The sequence below is a fragment of the Nerophis ophidion genome, linkage group LG14, assembly GCF_033978795.1.
Source record: "Nerophis ophidion isolate RoL-2023_Sa linkage group LG14, RoL_Noph_v1.0, whole genome shotgun sequence".
NCBI lineage: Eukaryota > Metazoa > Chordata > Actinopteri > Syngnathiformes > Syngnathidae > Nerophis > Nerophis ophidion.
The window spans coordinates 16,966,197-16,985,806 of NC_084624.1; the positions used below are offsets into that span (position 1 = coordinate 16,966,197).

General features: G+C 41.4%; 1 protein-coding gene across 1 annotated transcript in view; it reads left to right on the forward strand.

Annotated features, from left to right (window-relative positions):
• The window catches only part of gabarapl2 (GABA(A) receptor-associated protein like 2), a 35,344-nt gene extending 28,592 nt beyond the window's left edge, over positions 1–6,752 (forward strand). The window contains exon 4 of the mRNA XM_061919987.1: positions 569–6,752. Within this exon, the coding sequence (XP_061775971.1) occupies positions 569–686 (118 nt within the window). The 3' untranslated portion in view covers positions 687–6,752. The remainder of the gene's footprint in view (positions 1–568) is intronic.
• Positions 6,753–19,610: the final 12,858 nt, after the last annotated feature.

The window sequence follows — 19,610 nt, forward strand, 5'->3', positions numbered from 1 at the left end:
TCTTTTATCCTCGCTCAAATTAATGGGGAAATTGTCGTTTTCTCGGTCCGAATAGCTCTTGCTGCTGGAGGCTCCCATTATAAACATTGTGAGGATGTGAGGAGCCCTCACCCTTGTGACATCATCGTCTGCGACTTCCGGTACAGGCCAGGCTTTTTTATTAGCGACCAAAAGTTGCAAACTTTATCGTCGATGTTCTCTACTAAATCCTTTCAGCAAAAATATGGCAATATCGCAAAATGATCAAGTATGACACATAGAATGGACCTGCTATCCCCGTTTAAATAAGAAAATCTAATTTCAGTAGGCCTTTAAGTGAAAAAGTTGTATCGGACAATCCTATACAATACAATACAATACAATTGAACTGTTATTTCAGAGCAATACTGGATCACTTCTAGTTTTGAATACATGTGAGTGCTGACAGTGTACAGCATTTGGACTTATGTACACAAAGCATACACAGGCACCAATTAAGTCACAATAAGAACGCAAGCTGTAAAATTACGGGAAATGCTCTAATTATTTCGTGCCGTGAATAATGATGTTATTATTTCTTGTGTTGCAGTCTGACTATGGGCCAACTCTACGACAAGGAGAGGGATGAGGACGGCTTCTTGTACGTGGCCTACAGCGGGGAGAACACTTTTGGTTATAAAAAGGCTTTTACTACCCCACAGCGTTAACACACACCCACACAATATATAATTGAAAGCAATGAAATGCAAAATGAAAATGTAATCTTTGAAGTAATGTAGTACATATACAGTGCAGTACTGTACAATAACATCCAGTAAGCATCCCCTATTGATTTACATGTTAAATATCTATCTATATATACATATATATATGTATATATATACATATATATATAATAGATAGATAGATATTATAGCTGTCAAGTGATTATTTTTAATTCAGATTAATCACACTCTACAACTGTGATTAATCATGATTAATCGCAGGTTATTTGCTTACAAAAATAAGAGAGCGAGAGAATACTGTACGTGTTTCAGCAACACGAAGTGTAATCATGTTGCATCATAATTCATATATAATAATAATAATTGTGAATTTGTTTGATAAAAGGCATCTGAATTGAGGAGAGTACATGTTCTGTATCATCACCAGGATAGTACTGTGTTGTAGAGAGTACGCTAAAGTCATACTTGAGTACAAAAATAAGAGACTTTTTCAAGCAGGGCAGTTGTGAAGAATGTAGGGGCCCCCTGAAAGAATTTCGGTGTGGCCCCCTTTAACTCCTTCATTCCGTGTGTGTGGCAGAGTGGGGGCCTTTGTATTGTTATCACTTTACACGTATTTTGAGATACAAGCTGTCACTCAACTTTTGGTGGGCTTTAAACTATGAGCCTACTTGTTGTAGTGAAACCCACGGTGAAACAAGTAAGATTCCACCAAAACATCTGGTCTTACTCGCTAGCATGAGTTACTTTGTTTTTCCATGGGTGGCAAGGAAGTCATTGAGTGTGAAGGACAGCGTTGAGACAAAGAAGTGGATTATATTCATTGAAAAAAAGATATAAATCGTTAAAAACGTGACCTATAAGGCTAACAAGCAAACCTAACTAGCTTGGAGCGTCGCACGACTAGTCTGCAACGCACTAAAGAGTGAGTCGATAATGCCCAAACATTTATCCATGAAAATATGGAGAAGCTGATGATGGTGTGCTTGACGGAGATGCAGCTGGAAGGAGATACGGTAGAGGTCCCCTTTCCAAGGCAAATACTATACATTTTTTTCAAAAAACATTGTACTTGTTTTCACGATTGTTTTTCATACAATATGTGTTATTTAAAAGTATGTTTTTCTCTTTAAAATGCTTGTTTCGTGTTCAAGATGAGTGCTGTTTTGGGGGCCAAGCACCGATAAATGGGTTTGATTTCACTTCAATGTACAAACACTTATACTTGATATCCTGAAGTACTATACGTAGATTCTTTGAAGATAGCATTTTGAGAGAAATTCAACAAAATTAGGTAAGCATTTTGAGAGAAATTCAACAAAATTATGTATTTTAAGAATAAATTTAAAAAAAAAGAAAATAAAAGGAAGAAATTGTAGGCAAAAAGGCTGCTTCTTTTACTTTTTTTTAAAATCAACATTTAGTTTCCTCATTTTTGCAGTATTTGACAAAAATAAAATAAAAGTGTATACAGCGGTACTGTGTTGAATGAATAATACACAATATGTACTGTACTTCACACTTTTCTTCTCATTTTTCATTGTGTTCCTAAATGCCACATAAGTTGCTCATTATTTTACTATTATTGTGGGTTTTTTCAATACAATATTTTCAAGTGCGTACCATTGGAGTCTTATGAGCTAGTAACATTCATAATATTACCATATTCATATATTAATACATATATTAACAAGTTCACTAATACTACTACTGTTATGTAAAGGTGCTTGCAAACCTGCTAGTAAGGTACACAAACTACAGGGTGTCGCTTAAGTTTGCACACGTACGGTAGGCAGAAATATATGTATACAGTACAGGCCAAACGTTTGGACACACCTCATTCAATGCGTTTTCTTTATTTCCATGACTATTTACTTTGTAGATTGTCACTGAAGGCATCGAAACTATGAACGAACACATGTGGAGTTATGTACTTAAAGGCCTGCTGAAATGAGATGTTCTTATTTAAACGGGGATAGCAGGTCCAATCTGTGTCATACTTGATCATTTCGCGATATTGCTATATTTTTGCTTAAAAAAGAGAACATCGACGATAAAGTTCGCAACTGGAGAAAAGCCCTGCCTCTACCGGAAGTCGCTGACGATGACGTCACAAGTTGAGGGCTCCTCATATATTCACATTGATTTTAATGGGAGCCTCCAACAAAAACAGCTATTCGGACCGAGAAAACAACAATTTCCCCATTAATTTGAGCGAGGATGAAAGATTCGTGTTTGAGGATATTGATAGCGACAGACTAGAGAGAAAAAAAAACGCGATTGCAATCGCGTTGCATTGAGACGGATTCATATGTTTTTAGAGACATTTACTAGGATAATTCTGGGAAATCCCTTATCTTTCTATTGTGTTGCTAGTGTTTTAGTGAGTTTAACTGTACCTGATAGTCGGAGGTGTACGTCCACGGCCGGGTGTTGATGTGCAGTGTCTCGGGGAAGTCGACGGCCGCTCTCCCGTCCAAAGGCAAAACCCAGTAACTCAATTTTGGTCAAAACTGATCTGATAATAATTTTGGAGTTCCTAGGTGATATGCTTTACATTAGTGTATGCGATATTGTAATTTGTTCCGTAAGTAAGCTGTTACGCGCATGGCAGGACCTAGCAACTACCACATAACCGCGTAGATACAACAGAAAAACCTAGTATCTCAAGGGACCAATCGGAGCTTCCTTGTCAGTCGCCTTATTGTCTTTAATGAGACATTTGCACGAATGGGGGCCGACGGTCAACCTGATTATGTGATATTATGGCACGAGGGGATATTTGGAAGATTGGCACCTTCATTAAATGTATTGTTCTTGATTCTTCCCCTTGCATACTCTTTTGGGCAGATAAATAAATGATAAATGGGTTGTACTTGTATAGCGCTTTTCTACCTTCAAGTTACTCAAAGCGCTTTGACACTACTACCACATTTACCCATTCACAGACACATTCACACACTGATGGAGGGAGCTGCCATGCAAGGCGCCAACCAGCACCCATCAGGAGCAAGGCTGAAGTGTCTTGCTGAGGACAAAACGGACGTGACGAGGTTGGTACTAGGTGGGATTTGAACCAGGGACCCTCGGGTTGCGCACGGCCACTCTCCCACTGCGCCACGCCGTCCCTAATAACTGTGGAGGTCAAAATAAAAACAGGACGCTGTACACGGCTCTTGCCCAATGTGCAAACGCAGAATGGGGCCCCACCGAGATTGTGATAAAATATCTGGAGAAAGGGCACACGTTCATGAGAGCAGATTCAATCCATGGCTCAATCGGCAAGAAAATGAAAGCTTAAGAAAACATCTATACGTTTGATGACTTTGTAAATCTTTGTAAGACAGCATCAAGATGGTTTTCCTTTGTTTTCTCAAAATCGGCTAGAAGTGAGTTACTAGGTTTTGCCTTTGGACAGGAGAGCCGTACAAGCTCAGCTGATATCCGGTAAGAAGCGACTTTTTAACCACAATTTTCTCACCGAAACCTGCTGGTTGACATTCGTTCGGGATCCATACTAAAGTTTCACCTCCGTGAATTTAAAAAAAAGGCTAAAGCTTCCCAACTCCGTCTTTCTACTTTGACTTCTCCATTATTAATTGAACAAATTGCAAAAGATTCAGCAACACAGATGTCCAAAATACTGTGTAATTATGCCGTTAAAGCAGACGACTTTTAGCTGTGTGTGTGTGCAGCGCTCATATTCATAACAGCCCGTGACGACACGCGTACACGTCATCATTACGCAACGTTTTCAAGAAAAAAGTCCCGGGAAATTTAAAATTGCAATTTAGTAAACCAAAAAGGCCGTATTGGCATGTGTTGCAATGTTAATATTTCATCATTGATATATAAACTATCAGACTGCGGGGTGGGTAGTAGTGGGTTTCAGTAGGCTAGAGAGGCGCGGTTTGCGGTCTCATCCGCGGAGTCCGCTGATAAACCGCGGGTCGGGCGGTTGACATGACGAAAAAATAGATTTTAATTAGATTCGGTCGGGTGGGGGTTGAACCATCCCGAAATATTTGATATGCATGGTTCTGGGATCAGTTTCCTTTGCCATTCAAAGTGCCATTTAAGACCTGTGTCATAAAGCGAAGAAGACAATAGGAGACGCTATTCTATTGGATGACTGCCGGCAGTCACCCAGATATTAAGTATTAGGGCGTGCTATGAGGCCATTGACTTTGTCGCCTTCTACAACATGTCCGATCTGCTTGTCAGTCCAGCAACATGTTGTGTGTGGCTTCCGAAGCACCACGCACACGACTGCAAGGCATACTGGGTGACACAGATTACACTAGTGGTTGTGATATAACCAATTTTAACACTCTTAGTAATATGCGCCACGCTGTGAAGCCACACCAATTAAGAACGACAAACACATTTCGGGAGAACATCCTCACAGTAACACAACATCAACGCAACACAACAAATACCCAGAATCCTTTGTATTCATGACACTTCCTGACTATTTTATACACCCCGCTTGCAGCAAACCCCGCCACCTCCCCTCCGTGCGTCAGTAAGGTGGGCGGGGTTGGGGGCGCAAAATATATTCAGGTTAGTCTCACGGATACAAAGGATTGTGGGTATTTGTTGTGTTGCGTTTATGTTGTGTTACTGTGAGGATGTTCTCCCGAAATGTGTTTGTCAATCTTGTATTGTGTGGCTTCACAGTGTTAAAGTTGTTTATATCACAACCATCAGTGTACTTTGTATCACCCAGTATGCCTTTCAATCTTGTACGTGTAATTTCGGAAGCTGCACACAACATGTTGCCGGATCAACAATCGGCTCGTACATGTTGTTGAAGATGTCTAAGGCAATGGCTTCAAAGCACGCCCAAATTCTTGTCGTCAGGATGAACGCTATTGGATAGTCGCGAGAACGTTAGCGGCACCAATTGACTTCATTACTATGTGAAACAGGTTTAAATAGCTCTGTGAGTGGTAAAGGCGACCGACCCCTAATGTATATATCAGTGGGCGGTCCTCTGATGTATAAATCAACGGGCGGTTGGCGGGTGGGTACAGTCCTGATAAAATGTTGGTTCGGGTGGACGGCGGGTGGTTGACGACTTTGGTGATGCGGTTGCGGATGATATACTTGCCTATCCGCGCATCTCTACAGTAGGCCTTTAACAAAAAAAAAGGTGAAATAACTGAAAATATGTTTTATATTCTAGTTTCTTCAAAATAGCCACCCTTTGCACACTCTTGGCATTCTCTCGATGAGCTTCAAGAGGTAGTCACTTGAAAGGGTTTTCACTTCACAGTTTTGATGCCTTCAGTGACAATCTGCAATAGTCATGAAAATAAAGATGGTGTGTCCGAACTTATGGCCTGTATTGTATAAAAACAATATTAATAAATATTTTTACTTTATTTACTTTAATGTGAGTATAGCATGAATCGATGTGTAAATATGTACATGTTTTTCTTTTTTAAAACATAATTTTTCACGTTTAAAGGATCTATTTAAATGTATTTGTATTGTTTAAGGTTTATGTTTATTTCCAACAGTATATGACCCGGATAATAATTACATGCATGAAACCCAAATAGTCCCATGCAATGTTCCTCTGAGCTTTGGATACTTGTTTTTCTATCAAAGTGTGACATAATTCAGTATTTGTTTGGATCAGCACTAATTTATTATTACATGTGTTCTAAAGACATAATTAATACAAATGCATCAAACCGATGTTTTGTCACATAACTGACATAACCTTATGAAAGATTAATCAGCAACTATCTTTTTTAAAAATAACTTTCTGCACGTAGTAAAAATACATGAATTGTATTCATAATATATAAAATGATAATGGTTATGACAACTAACCTGCTTTACCGCACACAACAGAATGTTTGTTCAGGTATGTACTGTACAGTGGAACACGTTTATGTCGACATTACGCAGAATGGCGGACCTGCGTTGACATAAGTGGTTGTTGACATAAGCTAAATTATCCATTGTTTGCACTTTTACTTGTGATTTTGTCCGGAGAAATAATGTGTGAAAATAAAATGTTTTTTGTTGTGACAAGCTTTTCCTCCATTTATTTCCTCATAATCCTGTTTTTATTATATTTTATATTTACTTTTGACTACAATGACAATAAAGCAGGCCTGGGCAATTATTTTACTTGGGGGGCCAGATTTAAATAAAAAAGTGTGTCTGGGGGCCGGTATATCTATTTTTAGGAACACTAATACAAAACTTCACAATAACGATTGAAAGCTAAAAACATTATGACAGACCGCCTTAAAAAACGGAATGGAATTTTAATAAATTTTTTTTTACTGAATGAGATACCCAGAATGTACATGAAAATAAAGAAGGTGGGATTTACAATATTAACTATGAATGATAAAACACAGAATATTGACATAGGGCTGGGCGATATGGCCTTTTTTAATATCTCAATATTTTAAGGCCATATCGCGATATATATATTTGGTTAAGAGTCAAATATTATATATATATATAATACTTGACTTTCAGTGAATTCTATATATACATATATATATATATATACATATATATATATATATATATATATATATATATATATATATATGTATATATATATATATATATAAATAAAAGAAATACTCGAATTTTAGTGTTCATTAATTTACACATATACACACACATAACACTCATCTACTCATTGTTGAGTTAAGGGTTGAAATGTCCATCTTTGTTCTATTCTCTGTCACTATTTTTCTAACCATATGCATGCACAGCTAGACTCTCTGGTAGAGAAGAAGTCCAGCAAAACTCCTAGCCATCATGAACAACACCTCCCACCCACTACACTCGGACTTTGCGGAGAAAATGAGCACGTTCAGTGGAAGGCTCAGACTCCCAAAACGTAACACGGAACGACACAGGAGGTCCTTCATACCGACAGCCATCAGACTGTATAATGCATATGTTCCTTGACTGCACTTAAATGTAGAATATGTGTAGATTTATATTATTCATATATATATTATATTATTTATTACTATCATTGTTTATTGTGAACAAACTGTGGTGCTGTATTAAATAAAGTCAATTTTATTCTACATTCTATTCTATGTACAGTAGATGGCAGTATTGTCCTGTTTAAGAGTGTCAGAAGTTCACAACATTGGAGCTGACAGCAGACGAACTGCTTTACAGTAGACGAAAATGTGACTGCTGTTGTTGTGTGTTATTACCGGGCTGGGAGGACTTTAATGAAACTGCCTAGCAATAAACCCACATAAGAAACCAAGAACTCGCCCTCGATCATTCTACAGTTATAACGTCATTGGGCAGGCTCGCTCTTTATACTGTGGGAAAGCGGACGTGAAAACAGACTGTCGACACGTCACTCAGGTCCGCTTAGACCTGGAGTGGGCGTGGCCTCCAGCTCCGCCTGAATTTTGGGAGGTTTTCGGGAGAAACTTTGTCCCGGGAGGTTTTCGGGAGAGACGCTAAATTTCGAGAGTCTCCCGGAAAATCCGGGAGTTTTGGCAAGCATGCGATATAGTCATTTTCTATATCGCACAGAGACAAACCCGCGATATATCAATATATCGCCCAGCCCTATATTGACAACATATTTTACAATAAATCGAGACGCAGCCAAAATGCAACAAACATAGTGAAAAAAAAACCCACCTACAATCTGAGATACCTTATAGTGACTATAGTGATATCCAAGATGGCGGCGCCCGGACGGGCTGCGTCCTCGCGGAGCTCCTGCTAAAGATGAAACATTTGGCAGAAATACCGGACAATTCCACAGACTTTATGGCTGGCTCACATCGTGGTCACTCCGTGATCACGTACGACCGCCAGACACTTCTGGATGTGGACATATCGGGCCGTTTTGGACTGATAGACGCGTGCGTGCTAAACATGCTAACTAGCATGGGAATACGTCGGCGGCTACATCCAGCGGCCTGTGAAGCAGGGGAGTATAGTAGCAGCGGGGGCCGTCTACGGAGCAGACGCCAGCGGTGTGATCGGAAACGCGGATGTCGAGCGGGGCTAAAAACAAAGCAGAAGGCTAATCCCCACAGAACACCACTTCCCTCCATCCTGCAGCCAGATTTAAATGGAAAATGCGAGACTACAGGTCTGGGTAAGGAGTCAGTTAAATTAGAACACGTTTTTTCTGCTTTGAGTGTTTCAGAGTTGGACATGTGTCTTACTGAGGTGGCTAACTATGATGCGTGCAGTTTATCAAAGCAACAAACAAACAATCGGAAAATCCCCGTTACTGAGGTGGCTAACTATGATGCGTGCAGTTTATCAAAGCAACAAACAAACAATCGGAAAATTCCTGTCGTATCAATTCCTAGATATGGTCGTAACTATACTAAATGCACTGGGCATAATAAACACAACATTATTAATATTGCTACTACGGATAATTTGATCAAAAACTCCCTAAAACAGCCGACTACCTATAATATAGTTTTTTTAAACATAAGATCATTGTCTCCCAAAACGTTATTAGTTAATGATATTATCAGAGACAACAATCTTAACGTCATCGGTCTCAGCGAAACCTGGCTTAAACCAAACGACTTTTTTGCGCTAAATGAGGCATGTCCTCCTAACTTTACACATGCGCATATTGCCCGTCCGCTTAAAAGGGGTGGGGGGGTTGCACTAATATACAACGAAAACTTTAACCTTAGTCCTAACATAAATAATAAATATAAATCGTTTGAGGTGCTTACTATGAAGTCTGTCACACCGCTGCCTCTACACCTGGCTGTTATCTACCGCCCCCCAGGGCCCTATTCGGACTTTATCAATGAATTCTCAGAGTTCGTTGCTGATCTAGTGACACACGCCGATAATATAATCATAATGGGGGACTTTAATATCCATATGAATACCCCATCGGACCCACCGTGCGTAGCGCTCCAGACTGTAATTGATAGCTGTGGTCTCACACAAATAATAAATGAACCCACGCATCGCAACGGTAATACGATAGACCTAGTGCTTGTCAGGGGTATCACCGTCTCCAAAGTTACGATACTCCCGTATACTAAAGTATTGTCCGATCATTACCTTATAAAATTTGAGGTTCAGACGCATGTTCGTCAAACTAATAATAATAATAATAACTGCTATAGCAGCCGCAACATTAATACGGCCACAACGACAACTCTTGCTGACCTACTGCCCTCGGTTATGGCACCATTCCCAAAGTACGTGGGCTCTATTGATAACCTCACTAACAACTTTAACGACACCCTGCGCGAAACCATTGATAACATAGCACCGCTAAAGTTAAAAAAGGCTCCAAAAAAGCGCACCCCGTGGTTTACAGAAGAAACTAGAGCTCAGAAATTATTATGTAGAAAGCTGGAACGCAAATGGCGCACGACTAAACTTGAGGTGCACCATCAAGCATGGAGTGATGGTTTAATAACTTATAAACGCATGCTTACCTTAGCTAAAGCTAAATATTACTCAAATCTCATCCACCGTAATAAAAACGATCCTAAATTTTTGTTTAGTACGGTAGCATCGCTAACCCAACAAGGGACCCCTTCCAGTAGCTCAACCCACTCAGCTGATGACTTTATGCAATTCTTTAGTAAGAAAATTGAAGTCATTAGAAAGGAGATTAAAGACAATGCGTCCTAGCTACGACGGGGTTCTATTAACACTGATACGATGGTATATACGGCGGATACTGCCCTCCAAAATAGTTTCTCTCGTTTTGAGGAAATAACATTAGAGGAATTGTTACAACGTGTAAATGGAATAAAACAGACAACATGCTTACTTGACCCTCTTCCTGGGAAACTGATCAAGGAGCTCTTTGTATTATTAGGTCCATCAGTGTTAAATATTATAAACTTATCACTCTCCTCGGGCACTGTTCCCCTAGCATTCAAAAAAGCGGTTATTCATCCTCTTCTTAAAAGACCTAACCTCGATCCTGACCTCATGGTAAACTACCGACCGGTGTCTCACCTTCCCTTTATTTCAAAAATCCTTGAAAAAATTGTTGCGGAGCAGTTAAATGAACACTTAGCGTCCAACAATCTATGTGAAACCTTTCAATCCGGTTTCAGGGCAAATCACTCCACGGAAACAGCCCTCGCAAAAATGACTAATGATCTATTGCTAACGATGAATTCTGATGCGTCATCTATGTTGCTGCTCCTCGATCTTAGCGCTGCTTTCGATACCGTCGATCATAATATTTTATTAGAACGTATCAAAACACGAATTGGTATGTCAGACTTAGCCCTGTCTTGGTTTAACTCTTATCTTACTGATAGGATGCAGTGTGTCTCCCATAACAATGTGACCTCGGACTACGTTAAGGTAACGTGTGGAGTTCCCCAGGGTTCGGTCCTTGGCCCTGCACTCTTCAGCATCTACATGCTGCCGCTAGGTGACATCATACGCAAATACGGTGTTAGCTTTCACTGTTATGCCGATGACACCCAACTCTACATGCCCCTAAAGCTGACCAACACGCCGGATTGTAGTCAGCTGGAGGCGTGTCTTAATGAAATTAAACAATGGATGTCCGCTAACTTTTTGCAACTCAACGCCAAAAAAACGGAAATGCTGATTATCGGTCCTGCTAGACACCGAACTCTATTTAATAATACAACTCTAACATTTGACAACCAAAAAATTAAACAAGGCGACACGGTAAAGAATCTGGGTATTATCTTCGACCCAACTCTCTCCTTTGAGGCACACATTAAAAGCGTTACTAAAACGGCCTTCTTTCATCTCCGTAATATCGCTAAAATTCGCTCCATTCTGTCCACTAAAGACGCTGAGATCATTATCCATGCGTTTGTTACGTCTCGCCTCGACTACTGTAACGTATTATTTTCGGGTCTCCCCATGTCTAGCATTAAAAGATTACAGTTGGTACAAAATGCAGCTGCTAAACTTTTGACAAGAACAAGAAAGTTTGATCACATTACGCCTGTACTGGCTCACCTGCACTGGCTTCCTGTGCACTTAAGATGTGACTTTAAGGTTTTACTACTTACGTATAAAATACTACACGGTCTAGCTCCATCCTATCTTGCCGATTGTATTGTACCATATGTCCCGGCAAGAAATCTGCGTTCAAAGGACTCCGGCTTGTTAGTGATTCCCAAAGCCCAAAAAAAGTCTGCGGGCTATAGAGCGTTTTCCGTTCGGGCTCCAGTACTCTGGAATGCCCTCCCGGTAACAGTTCGAGATGCCACCTCAGTAGAAGCATTTAAGTCTCACCTTAAAACTCATTTGTATACTCTAGCCTTTAAATAGACTCCCTTTTTAGACCAGTTGATCTGCTGTTTCTTTTCTTTTTCTTCTATGTCCCACTCTCCCCTGTGGAGGGGGTCCGGTCCGATCCGGTGGCCATGTACTGCTTGCCTGTGTATCGGCTGGGGACATCTCTGCGCTGATGATCCGCCTCCGCTTGGGATGGTTTCCTGCTGGCTCCGCTGTGAACGGGACTCTCGCTGCTGTGTTGGATCCGCTTTGGACTGGACTCTCGCGACTGTGTTGGATCCATTGTGGATTGAACTTTCACAGTATCATGTTAGACCCGCTCGACATCCATTGCTTTCCTCCTCTCTAAGGTTTTCATAGTCATTATTGTCACCGACGTCCCACTGGGTGTGAGTTTTCCTTGCCCTTATGTGGGCCTACCGAGGATGTCGTGGTGGTTTGTGCAGCCCTTTGAGACACTAGTGATTTAGGGCTATATAAGTAAACATTGATTGATATAGTGAGTAATTAGATGACCATAGTAACTAATTAGATCACCATAGTAACTGGTATATCATGCAGATTCCAAGCATTGAAAGACTTGGTATAGTTGAGGACTTACGGTCATTAGAAAACATGAGTGCACATCATAATGGCAGCGACACTTTACATCTTAAACATCTAAAACAATTATTCGGGATTTTTCCGGTGGGCCAGATTGAAAAGCTCAACGGGCCTTAATTTGCTCAGGTCTGCAATAAAGCGTTTATACGTGAACTAATATTTCTTCTAATGTCTAACAAATAAATAACTGTTACAATAATAATATTTTGTTAGTGTTTGTGTTAAAATCCAGGGCAATTCTGCCATACTTAATTTTTTTGCACGGACGGGAAGTGACCAAAAGTTATGCTTCTTAGTGATGAACAATACTACAACACATGTCAACATAAACGGAAACTCTTTCCGAGAAATGAACTCTGACATGTCAACACAAGCGGTCGACCATGATTGTCGACTTAAGCGGTCTCGTTTTAGCAGTGGTGGGCTGTCGGGGCCAGCAAGGCCCTTTCTGCAGGCCCAACATAAGTTAAATCCATCCATCCATTTTCTACCACTTAAATCATGTATCGTATTTTTAAGACTATAAGTCACAGATTTTTCATAGTTTGGCCGGGTGTGCGACTTGTACCCCGGAGCGACTTATGTGTGAAATTATTAACACATTACCGTAAAATATCAAATAATAATATTCATCTCATTCGCGGAAGAGACGAAGAAAAAGTCAGCAATCGTCACACACACGTCAACCAATCAGAATTCGGCGGGGAAGGGTCATGGGATGGTAACTGCTATATGCTACTTCCGTAGCTATTAAAGGCCTACTGAAACCCACTACTACCGACCACGCAGTCTGATAGTTTATATATCAATGATGAAATATTAACATTGCAACACATGCCAATACGGCCTTTTTAGTTTACCAAATTGCAGATTTAAATTTCCCGCGGAGTTTCTTGTTGAAAACGTCGCGGAATGATGACGCGTGACGTCACGGACTGTCAGGAAATATTAGCGCAGCACCATTTGCGGCTAAAAGTCGTCTCTTTTCATCGCGCAACTAAACAGAATTCTGGACATCTGTGTTGCTGAATCTTTTGCAATTTGCTCAATTAATAATGGAGAAGTCAAAGTAGAAAGATGGAGTTGGGAAACTTTAGCCTTTAGCCACACAAACACACGGTGATTCCTAGTTTAAAATTCCCGGAGGTGAAGCTTTACTGTGGATCTGAGCGGTCAAGCGAACATGGTTCCCGACCACTTGTCAACCGGCAGGTTTCGGTGAGAAAATTGTGGTAAAAGGTCGCCTCTTAACGTAGATCAGCTGAGCTTGCGCCGTCCATGCAGCTGACGTCGACTTCCCTCAGAGACTGGCCTCAAGACACCCTGGACACACCCCTCCAAATATCAGGTACTATTTAATCTCACTAAAACACTAGCAACACAATAGAAATATAAGGGATTTCCCAGAATTATCCTAGTAAATGTGTCTGAAAACATCTGAATCCGTCCCAATGCAATCGCCTTTTTTGTTTTTACTCTATTTATTATTGTACCTTTTTTTCTACTCCTTTGCTAACAATATCATCATCCACAAATCTTTCATCCTCGCTCAAATTAATGGGGAAATTGTCATTTTCTCGGTCCGAATAGCTCTTGCTGGTGGAGGCTCCCATTAAAAACAATGTGAGGACGTGAGGAGCCCTCACCCTTGTGACGTCATCGTCTGCTACTTCCGGTACAGGCAAGGCTTTTTTATTAGCGACCAAAACTTGCGAACTTTATCGTCGATGTTCTCTACTAAATCCTTTCAGCAGAAATATGGCAATATCGCGAAAGGATCAAGTATGACACATAGAATGGACCTGCTATCCCCGTTTAAATAAGAAAATCTCATTTCAGTAGGCCTTAAAAATGGTTCATTTCATCGTTGGCGGTAACTTATAAAAACTGAGAAGGGCTGAACAAAAATGGCACCGAAAAGGAAATCAGGTACTGCAGATTAGAAGCTGGATGTAGTGAAATATACAGCAGAAAAGGACAAGAGGAAGCGGTGCATACCTTTGGAGTTGTTTAGAAGAGACATCGAGGAAGAAGATTTCATGGGATTTATCGATTAGGAGTGACAGATTGTTTGGTAAACGTATAGCAAGATCTATATGTTATAGTTATTTGAATGACTCTTCCCATAATATGTTACGTTAACATACCAGGCACCTTGTCAGTTGGTGTTACGTTATAGTGGTGGTTTGTTTTTGTGTTTATTCTTCTTTTGTTTGAACAGGTCACACTCAATCATGACCTCTGCTGCCAATCAACCGGTTCCTGTTCCCATCTGTTCCTCATTTCACCTGTTAATCAGCCAGCCAATCCCGGTCCACTATTCATCCTGTGCAGCTTAGAACTACCTGCTCACCACTGCAAAGGAAGATTCTTTTTCTGACATGCTGTGTGGAGCCTTCGTAGACGCTACTTTGTCTTTGACGCTACTTGTTTTATTTTTGTGTAATCATGTTTCTTAAGCTTTTTGCTAAACTTGTGCCACCTGTTTTTTTTTGTCCTCCTTTTTGTATGACCTTTCAACCTCTGTAAGTATCTGCAGCCTAGTCTTGGGAAAGGTTAGACAGAGGCCTCTATAAACTACACACATAGGATTGGTTTGTGTATAGAGACACCAGGCTTAGTGGTGGCTGTCACCCTTGTATGTTTTGGACCCCCTCTTTGGTTAGAGTAGTTAGGTAGGTTTTTGGTTTATGCTAATTAAATAGCTTTAGTTAGTCCGCTTACCTTGTATGTTTTGTTCATTTCTTTGACAGCACCGGTATTCCCAAGCTAGGCTAGTGTTGTGTGTTTGTTGTAATCCCCCCCTCCATGGTTACTTTTCAATACACTAGTTTTTGTTTTCAATTCTTGGCTTTGGTGTCTTTAATTTACAACTCATTTGATTTATACACTTTCATGTTGCGTTCCCCTACGATCCCTAGACTTTGAGCCATCTGGGAACGTAACATAAATTGGGGGCTTGTCCGGGAATTCTATTTCCTTGAATGAGAATTATCTATAGTTTGTTTGGCGTACTTGTGTGTGGGGTAGATCACAATGGCACGAGTATTTGAATTAGATGAGTTTATTTGCAAACCGTCAGAAAAAGTATTTGACAGCTGCCGTAAGGCAGATTTAATTTTGATTGCGGCGCACTATGACATAGACATTAGTAATGTCTTTCTGAAAAAGGACAAAGTCCAAGGTGTGGGACCAGCTAGTCACGCTTGGGGTGTTTTCTCTGTCCTCAGTTGCTCCCAACTCGGATGTGCCAGTGAGTGCTTCTGTCTGTAGTCCTTTTGTTGCAGATGAAGAGACCGTAGGCAGAGTACCACTTACCCTCCCCAAATTTCATGGATTTTCACCAGTCAGTTCCCTGACTAGTGGTTCGGTAGAGGCGGCTAGGCTGAAGGTCCGGTTGGCTCGTCTCGAACATGAGGCAAATGACAGACGAGAGGCACGGGCATTTGAACATCAGTTGACAATTGTTAAGATTGAGGCTGAGACTAGGATAAGGCTGCGAGAGCTGGAGCTGGAAATGGCTGCTGCGCAGTGTGCCACTCAGAGTAGTCCCCCACCTATGTCAGATACATGTGACATCAGGAGACAAGTTTGTATTCCACAATTCAGGGAAACCGAGGTGGTTGCGTACTTTCAGACATTTGAACGGCTTGCCACTGCTCTGCGCTGGTCTAAGGATATTTGGGCAACTTTACTGCAGAGTAAAGTGACATAAAGTCCAAGGTGTGGGACCAGCTAGTCACGCTTGGGGTGTTTTCTCTGTCCTCAGTTGCTCCCAACTCGGATGTGCCAGTGAGTGCTTCTGTCTGTAGTCCTTTTGTTGCAGATGAAGAGACCGTAGGCAGAGTACCACTTACCCTCCCCAAATTTCATGGATTTTCACCAGTCAGTTCCCGGACTAGTGGTTCGGTAGAGGCGGCTAGGCTGAAGGTCCGGTTGGCTCGTCTCGAACATGAGGCAAATGACAGGCGAGAGGCACGGGCATTTGAACATCAGTTGACAATTGTTAAGATTGAGGGTGAGACTAGGATAAGGCTGCGAAAGCTGGAGCTGGAAATGGCTGCTGCGCAGTGTGCCACTCAGAGTAGTCCCCCACCTATGTCAGATACATGTGACATCAGGAGACTAGTTTGTATTCCACAATTCAGGGAAACCGAGGTGGATGCGTAGTTTCAGACATTTGAACGGCTTGCCACTGCTCTGCGCTGGTCTAAGGATATTTGGGCAACTTTACTGCAGAGTAAAGTGACCGGTAAGGCTCAGGAGGTGATGGCGGCCTTGTCTATGGTTAAGGCTTCAATCCTACGTGCTTATGAATTAGTGTCTGAAGCTTACAGACAGAAGTTTAGGGACTGTCGAAAGAATCGAGAACAAACATTTGTGGACTTTGCCAGAGAGTTAAGTTGTCGTTTTGACAGGTGGTGCAAAGCGAGCAAGGCCAGCGATTTTAACTCTCTTAGAGAATTTGTCTTACTGGAGGCTTTTGAAAAGTGCGCTCCAGAACGATGTGTGGTGTACTTAAATGAGCAAAGGGTTACCACATTGGGAGATGCATCAGTTTTTTCTGATGAGTACAGTGGGGCAAAAAAGTATTTAGTCAGCCACCGATTGTGCAAGTTCTCTCACTTAAAATGATGACAGAGGTCTGTAATTTTCATCATAGGTACACTTCAACTGTGAGAGACAGAATGTGAAAAAAAAAATCCAGGAATTCACATTGTAGGAATTTTAAAGACTTTATTTGTAAATTATGGTGGAAAATAAGTATTTGGTCAACCATTCAAAGCTTTCACTGATGGAAGGAGGTTTTGGCTCAAAATCTCACGATACATGGCCCCATTCATTCTTTCCTTAACACGGATCAATCTTCCTGTCCCCTGAGCAGAAAAACAGCCCCAAAGCATGATGTTTCCACCCCCATGCTTCACAGTAGGTGTGGTGTTCTTGGGATGCAACTCAGTATTCTTCTTCCTCCAAGCACGACGAGTTGAGTTTATACCAAAATGGATACAGGGATGACACAGCAGAGGATTGGGAGAATGTCATGTGGTCAGATGAAACCAAAATAGAACTTTTTGGTATAAACTCAACTCGTCGTGTTTGGAGGAAGAAGAATACGGAGTTGCATCCCGTGCGTGGATGACACAGCTGTGAGTGTTTTTCTGATCACCTGTCGCTCTGTTAAAAGGGAGCAGTCGGGAAGGAGAGGGGTTGTTGTTGGTGGATGGCAGAGCACGCCGAGAGAGACAGAGAGAAATTGACAGACAGACCCAAAAGACGTTTGCTGAAAAGCAGCAGAAAACCCTGAATGCAACTGTCATGTCTGTTGTGGGCGGTTCAGAGAACCTGGAAGCAAGAGACTTCCAAAGTGTCAAAGTCAAGGCCCGCGGCCGGATGAATGATCTTTTGCCCCCGGGATGATATTTGATTAGTACTAGAACCGGCCCGCAGTCCACAGCCGCCTGCTGCTGTTTGGCGTGCACCAATACTCCATCAGTGTTAGGGTTCCTGTTACGTTCCACGTAGTGGTGGTTTGTTTTTTGTGTTTCTTCTTCTTTCGTTTGAACAGGTCACACTCAACCACGACCTCTGCTGCCAATCAACCTGTTTCTGTTCCCAGCTGGTCCTCATTTCACCTGTTGATCAGCCAGCCAATCCCGGTCCACTATTCATCCTCCTGTGCTGCTTTAAATCACCTGCTCACCACTGGAAAGGGGAATTTTTTTTCTGACATGCTGTCTGGAGTTTTGAGAGACCTTACTTTGTCTTTGGTGCTACTTTTTTTCTTTCTTCAATTTTTTGGAAATTTCAACCTCTGTAAGTATCTGCAGCCTAGTCTTGGGAAAGGTTTGCCAGAGGCCTCTATAAACTACACACGTAAGATTTGTTTGTGTATAGAGACACCAGGCTTAGTGGTGGCTGTCACCCTTGTATGTTTTGGACCCCCTCTTTGGTTGGAGTAGTTCGGTAGGTTTTTGGTTTATGCTAATTAAATAGCTTTTGTTAGTCAGCTTACCTTGTATGTTTTGTTCATTTCTTTGACAGCACCGGTATTCCCAAGCTAGGCTAGTGTTGTGTCTTTGTTGTAACCCCCCCTCCATGGTTACCTTTCAATACACTAGTTTTTGTTTTCTATTCTCGGCTTTGGTGTCTTTAATTTACGACTTATTTGATTTATATACTTTTATGTTGCGTTCCCCTACGATCCCTAGACCTTGAGCCATCTGTGAACGTAACAGTTCCACAGTAAATTTTTGGGGTCCCAATTTTTTGTAAGTGTTTTGAAAACAAATTATAAATGAATGCATTATCCTGTTATATCTCACATTCTATATTGTGTTTTGGAAAAAGGTTGTCATAAACATTATTTAATTCCATCCATCCATCCATTTTCCTACCGCTTGTCCCTTTTGGGGTTGCTGGAGCCTAGCTCAGTGAAGTGAATTATATTTGTATAGCGCTTTTCTCTAGTGACTCAAAGCGCTTTACATAGTGAAACCCAATATGTAAGTTACATTTAAACCAGTGTGGGTGGCACTGGGAGCAGGTGGGTAAAGGGTCTTACCCAAGGACACAACGGCACCGACTAGTATGGCAGAAGCGGGGATCCAACCTGGAACCCTCAAGAACCCTCGCTCTACCAACTGAGCTATACCGCTCAGCTGCTTTCGGGCGGAAGGCGGGGTACACCCTGGACATCGTAGGGCCAACACAGATAGACAGACAACATTCACACACAATTTTAGTGTTGACAATCAACCTATCCCCAGGTGCATGTTTTTGGCGGTGGGAGGAAGCCGGAGTACCCGGAGGGAACCCTTGCAGTCAGGGGGGAGGACATGCAAACTCCACACAGAAAGATCCAGAACCCGGCATTTACCCCAGGACTACTCAGGACTTTCGTATTGTGAGGCACATGCACTAACCCCTGTCACACCGTGCTGCCCCATTATTTCATTCATTAAATAAAATAATACAAAAGAAAACAAATATGTATTAATATGTAAATGTATTCAGTTATAAATATTCATCCACTTTCTTGTTTCC